At 40.5% G+C, this 6,683-nt stretch overlaps 2 protein-coding genes across 2 annotated transcripts in view; both read right to left on the bottom strand.

Annotated features, from left to right (window-relative positions):
- The window catches only part of LOC135255142 (C-C motif chemokine 17-like), a 5,409-nt gene extending 2,098 nt beyond the window's left edge, over window positions 1-3,311 (bottom strand). The window contains exons 1-2 of the mRNA XM_064335924.1: window positions 559-3,311; window positions 268-385 (exon numbers count right to left, since the gene is read on the bottom strand). Of these exons, the coding sequence (XP_064191994.1) occupies window positions 268-385; window positions 559-631 (191 nt within the window). The 5' untranslated portion in view covers window positions 632-3,311. The remainder of the gene's footprint in view (window positions 1-267; window positions 386-558) is intronic.
- An 881-nt stretch (window positions 3,312-4,192) lies between these two features.
- LOC135255143 (C-C motif chemokine 3-like) lies at window positions 4,193-5,158 on the bottom strand. The gene is made up of 3 exons (XM_064335925.1): window positions 4,978-5,158; window positions 4,712-4,829; window positions 4,193-4,580 (listed from the first exon to the last, which is right to left on the bottom strand). Exons 1-3 carry the CDS (start codon window positions 5,048-5,050, stop codon window positions 4,445-4,447), a joined length of 327 nt encoding a protein of 108 aa, XP_064191995.1. The 5' UTR covers window positions 5,051-5,158; the 3' UTR covers window positions 4,193-4,444.
- Between the last annotated feature and the right edge of the window lie 1,525 nt (window positions 5,159-6,683).

Below are 6,683 nucleotides of genomic sequence, written 5' to 3'. Positions count from 1 at the left end.
TTAGGCTTTAGTGTTCTTCTTGCTGGTTCCTGGCACTACAGTGTTGGCTGACCTGCTGTCCACCTGAGCTGCATGGCTCCTCACCCAACCATGAGTAGGATCCACACATATGCGCCTTCCGCGTTTGGTAACAAACCTGCAATTAACAACACAGAGCACCTTTAGCACCAAGGCACAAACACACATAAAACATGAATGTAATGCGGTCCGCAAGTTAGCGTCAGCACTGCTGTGAAAGTGCAGTTTAATGGAGGCATGGATACTCACACATAGGCTGCTTTGGCACAGCGGCTGCTGGTTTTATGCCAGGAGACCACCATCGCTAGTGGGATCTTCGTTTTATCATATTTTGTGCAGCAGTCCGCCCCCGCGTTAGCGCCCTCAGCTTTGGAGATAAAGAGACTAAGTTACTAAGATTGAATATTACTGCAACTCACACACACACTCACAGGCACACATACACACAAGCACACACACACACACACACACACACACGACACACACACACAAATGCACACACACACACACACCCCACTCCAGCAGGTTTGAGAGACTCACCAGAAGAGACAAGCTCCAGAGAGCCGAGCAGCACGAGGATCAGCAGAGCGCTCAGTTTCATCGCTGTGTTCATTTTGACTGGAGACTGCAAGCAGAGAGAGGAGCTGCTGGACTCTGGATCAGAGAGAGGAGCTGTGCTGGGTGAGATGACAGAATCTCTCGTTATATATACTGTATAAAGAAATGGAAATCAGGGATGGGGAATTCCTCCTCAGAACTCCCCTGGAGCCCCCTTTCTTCACACGAACCAGCTTTACAAGGAGAACATCTTTCATTTCACTTCCTCTTTTTCTGGGTTCTAAGTAGCGCTTCTGTTCTGTTACAGAGAATACAGCTTCTGCAGTAAGGGGTGTCAAATGTCAAGGAAAACGCATCATGTTGTTCCTGTGTTTCCTTTTCTAAGATTTAGCCTTACTATGGCATTTTCTTCTATCATTTTCTTCAAGCATCTAAGGTGCTCATACAGAGCACAAGTGATTTCAGTTAATAGACCACTGGGTCTACTGGACCACTGTTGGATCTGAAGCTGACATATTTCTATTGTACTGAATAAGAAATGAATGAATAAATGAATCCATTTGACATGTCTGTGAGAACTTTACTACAAATAATTTTGATTGCCAAGCCTGCTGTCCACATACTTTTGGAAATGTAGTGTATGTATAAACTTGTTGATCAAAACAATTTTCAGAGGTCCTTAGAAGAATAATTGTAGAGATGCATAAAACTGGAAAGGGCCACAAAAGTATTTCTAAAGGCCTGGGTGTTCATAAATCCACAATAAGCCAAGTTGTCTACAATTGGAGGACATTCTGTACTTTTGCTACTCTCTCCAGGAGGGGGCATCCTGCAAAGATCACAACAGCACATCATGCAGTCCAAAGGGAAGCCAAAAAGAACTAGGGACCTGCAGAAATCTCTTGAAATTGCTAAAGTCTCTGTTCATGCATCCTCTATAAGAAAAACACTAAACAATGATGGTATTCATGGGAGGACACCACAGAGGAAACCAGTGCGGAACTGTGATATTAGTTTAAGCAGAATGTGTTTGTCTATTATTGTGACTTAAATGAAGATCAGACCACATTTAATGAGTAATTAATGCAGAAATTCAGATAATTCCAAAGGGTTCACAACTGCTTGCAACTGTGTATATATACGTTCAGTAATAGACCTCCACCTTTTCGATGCTCAGTCAGTATTATGCGTTCAAAGATAAAAACATTGTATAAAACACACGGTGGCCTTTTTAACATTGAAGTTTAGATATAGCCCCCAGCTTATGACAAAGTAGCCACTAACTATACCAGCTTCAGGTATAATGACAACCAAGGAATAAACAGCAACATTTCACGGTGGACATTTTGGATATGCTATAGCCTGTGTTAAAATGTTACAATTGGCTGTTCTTATATTAATTCCTAAGTTACGTTTGTACCAGGTTGTCTTTCTAGAAGCATCTCACCCTACCCCTGACTCAGTTATGTTTTCCAGCCAGAAACCATTTCAGGAAAAGGGGAGTAATGCCGTTTCTGCTCCTCTAAGAAGGACTGTAAAACAAGCACAATGTGCTACAAGTGCGAGAAATACATTTGTAAAGCCCATGCTTGTAGACTTGCATACTGTCATACTTGTGCCTAACAGAGAAATACACAAATGTGTGCTTGGAGCTCAAATGCTTCCTAAAATAAAACAAAAGCATTTGAGAATAGTATTGCTGTGTTTCATTAAAATGCATTGAATTCTTCATTATTGTCATGTCAATTTCTTAGGCTATTGATGTGCTATCTTCTACGGAAAAGAGAATGCAAACAATATTTTTATGCCTATGTAGTACCTTTAGTCAAAATAATAAGAATTTTTTTTTTAATTAGGTAGTTCACACATACAAATATAGAGATCCTTAATCAACATTAAGCAACACACATCCCTTACAGCAAATAAAAATGAATAAATAAATAAATAATGATGTGTGTTTGTAGGAAAAACCAGTGGTGTCAATAGTTTCTCTGGTCTGTGAAATTGGAAAACACAGTTATTCACCTATTTGTGCAACAGGTTGTTTTGACATGCAAAATAGATTTGGGGTTTAAAATTAATGGGAGAGGCTTTATCATAGGGGCCCAGTGAGGGTGGGTCATTTTTTACCCTGTGAACAAGGGATTTGCATGATATGAAGATTACACAAGGGTTAAGATAATGATTAAGGCCCTGATTAATTAAGGTCTGCCTAATTTTAATTGTCCAGAAATCAACCTTTTATTTTTTGGATTTGGATGCGAAAAGCAAATCTTTTCATTTTCAGTAATGCCGAATGTGCATTTGCACAATATAAGGAGTTTACTTTGTTGTAATTCTAGTTTGTATGCTTTAGCTGTTTGGTCTAAAAACTAGGGTTTTATGGGGCCATCAGTTTGTGCCATGTACGGGATTGGGGTTAACGCTGCATTCGAAAATTTATAGAAAATCTTTGTTAATGTCTTATGATTTTTAGTGCCAATCTGATTTTGCCAAATCGAGCGGCACATGGCAAGGAACGCCCTCTATGCTTATTTTATGCACTTAGAACTATGCTGAGACTCCATAGTGCACTAACGTAGGCCCAAGTTGATGTAGCTAGAACCTGTACTGACCATGAAATTATTTCTTGTCCTGCACACATCTGTTTTTATTGCATTCATGCAATTTATTTTGGTTTTTGGATAAGTGTGTTCTTTTTTCAACATCCAACTGTTCCTGTTTCCATAATGCTGAATGCTGCTTTTAGATGGTTACAATAAAACTTGAAAACTACAGATATATAAATGTTTTCATTTATGCTTCTGCTCAGCAAGGCTCAACTCATTTTTATTTTCATTTAATCTATTTTTCAATGGTTGTATTTTCTCTGTGAGTCAATAAGAAGCTAAATGTTTTAGCTTTTTGCCTCGCAACTCAATGCCTAACAATAGAAAATTGACTGTGCACTGGTCTCTTTAAATACAAAAACAGTGCATGTCCTCTTGTGGTTGCAGAAAATGTGAACATGTGGCCACTGTCATTAAAAACCAAAGACAAATGACTGCAGTTGTCAAGGAAAGCTGAATGCGTAACACCATGAATCAGTTTTTCATTTTTACTGTTGATAACAGTTATTCTGATGGGAGTGGTTTAAGTATGAGCACTCTTTGATATTTGGACAATTCATTAGTGTTGAAAAATTCAAAATGATATGAAGCTGGCCTGATCATACAAATCATATGAATACTGGCATTTAGTCTTATTGTAATGTTAACAAATGATGATATTGAACTGATACAAAATAGTTACTGGATGGTGCAGCAGTCACCTTTTATAGCAAATTGCCAAAAAGTGCTAAATTTCATTGCTAAAATTCATGTGACTTACGACTGTTTTCTCCAGGCATAAGTCACATCCTTGTTTGAACAAAATCTAAAACAAATCAGCAATTTGAGCTGAACACTTAACTAGCAATGTTTGCTGTAAGTATACTTCATCTTAGATCTTAGTTTGTGACATTCAACAAACATGCACATGTTGAAATGTTTAGTAAAGTTGCTATACTGTAAGGATTTTTTCCCTGCTTTGTGAATTTAAGCAGGAATAATCAAGAACCATTAAACAAGAAAAAAAGTTTGTTACAAAAGCATTTAATAAGTTACCTGGAAAAATTTTATGTACAACTTATAAAACAGAAAAATGAATGTAGGAAAAGAAACAATGCATTATGAACAGGAAAAGAACAGACAATATTGCATGAATGAAATCCAGGAATATCAGATGTAATTAGACACATTCCTCTCTTATGTTCTTGTGTGTCCCATCGCAGTGTCCAACAGGAAGTCTTCGTACAGATTGACAGCCCGCTGGGGTGTTAGGGCTGGCCTTAGGCTTTAGTGTTCATCTTGCTGGTTCCTGGCGCTACAGTGGTGGCTGACCTGCTGTCCACCTGAGCTGCGTGGCTCCTCACCCAATCAAGAGTAGGATCCACACATATGCGCTTTCCGCGTTTGGTAACAAACCTGCAATAAACAACACAGAGCACCTTTAGCACCAAGGCACAAACACACATAAAACATGAATGCAATGCGGTCCGCAAGTTAGCGTCAGCACTGCTGTGAAAGTGCAGTTTAATGGAGGCATGGATACTCACACATAGGCTGCTTTGGCACAGCTGCTGCTGGTTTTATGCCAGGAGACCACCATTGCTAGTGGGATCTTCTTTGTTTCATATTTTGTGCAGCAGCCCACCCCCGTGTTAGCGCCCTCAGCTTTGGAGATAAAGAGACTAAGTTACTAAGATTGAATATTACTGCAACTCACACACACACAATCACAGGCACACACACACACACACACACGTACACATACACACAAATGCACACACACACCCCACTCCAGCAGGTTTGAGAGACTCACTAGAAGAGACACGCTCCAGAGAGCAGAGCAGCACGAGGATCAGCAGAGCGCTCAGTTTCATCGCTGTGTTCATTTTGACTGGAGACTGCAAGCAGAGAGAGAGGAGGTGCTGGACTCTGGATCAGAGAGAGGAGTTGTGCTGGACTCTGGATCAGAGAGAGGAGCTGTGCTGGGTGAGATGACAGAATCTCTCGTTATATATACTGGACAGAGAGGTAGCAGTCGGGGAGGGGGGGAGATTCTCCTAATTCATGAGGAAGTCCACATGAATTCTCTTTCTAAGAATGAGGGTGATAGATTTCTTTCATAGCCTTCCTCGTTACCCTGGGCTCTTAAAGTGCACTTTAATTTAGTGTGTTGCAAAAATGCGGTGAGTAAGGAAGTGAAAACGAAAGCGGTTATTTTAGCCAAATTTCAGTACGCTAATGTGTCATCTGTAATGCTTGCCGATAGCGCGCACGAGCAGGTCTTGAGCAAGCAGACTTGAGACTACACAGACAGCCTGGTTTATGGACTACTGCAGGGTTCAAATCAAAGCCATTTCTGTAAGGACCACTGTCATCAAAGTAGAACTTTATTGACAATAAAGGCAATCCAGTTATGTTTGGCGGTATGGCTCTGTTCTGGAGCTCTCCTGCCAACCACGCAGCCCGCGTGGATAAGGCCGGGAGGCCAGCAGCCAAACCCCCCTAGAGGGGTACACACAGAACAGATCCAGCAGCAAGTTCTTAACACATAGGGATGGAGCAATACAAATTATTAACACACAGGAATGGAGAAATGCAAATTCTTGATGCATAGGGACGGAGCTGGGGTGGTGGAGGGGATTTACGAAGCAACGTGCAGCAGCTTGCATGCAAGAGGAGCAGCTGAATGAGTAGAGGGAGGCTGTTTAGGTAGACTGCCCTGTTAGTGAATGTACTGTGATAGGCGAACATCACTCAGCTGAGCCATCAGCTGATTCAGCCGGAGCGCTTGACTCTCGTGGCCTGCCAGAACAACTTGATGCTCCATTTTTAATAAATGAACAAGTGAATGAATGACTGAATTACTTAATTGATTTTTTCCTTGACAATTCAACATCATTAGTCAGAATTATATTGACGGAACACAATGTGAACATACAGTGCACTCCAAAAGGATGAGACCAGTAGAGTGAAATTTGTTAAGTTATTTTTTCCATTGCCATATACTTAAGGCAGTGGATCCGAACCTTGTTCCTGGAGACCTACCGTCCTGTAGGTTTTCATTTCACCTCTAATTCGGCACACTGATTCTACGAATTAGCATCTCAGCGAAATCTGTAGATGTTGAATGAGGTGTGCTTTGTTAGGGTTGGAGTGAAAACTTGCAGGACGGTTAATCCCTAGGAAGAGGGTTGGGAACCACTGGTTTAAGGAATTTGGATTTAAAATCAAAGATGAATACGAGACAAAAGTTCAGACAATCCACTTTTTTTCATGGTATTTACACATGTGTATATTTTACCATTTTACAGAAACAGTTGTTTTTTTGTGTTGGGTCCCCCCATTTTCAGCTAAAACTTCAGCTAAATTAAGTTAAAGGATGACCGGCAGGTCTGTTGCTCTGGTGTTTCCTTTTAAATGGGTTCATACATAAAAGAGCATCTATGAAGATTGCGACTGGAGTCAGAGACATACACCATCATGAAAACCAGATGACTATCTATGGTTTAAAAAGTACTG

The sequence above is a fragment of the Anguilla rostrata genome, chromosome 5 (assembly GCF_018555375.3).
Source record: "Anguilla rostrata isolate EN2019 chromosome 5, ASM1855537v3, whole genome shotgun sequence".
Taxonomy (NCBI): Eukaryota; Metazoa; Chordata; class Actinopteri; order Anguilliformes; family Anguillidae; genus Anguilla; species Anguilla rostrata.
Note: the sequence above shows the minus strand (reverse complement) of the source record. Positions and strands in the feature narration are given on the sequence as shown.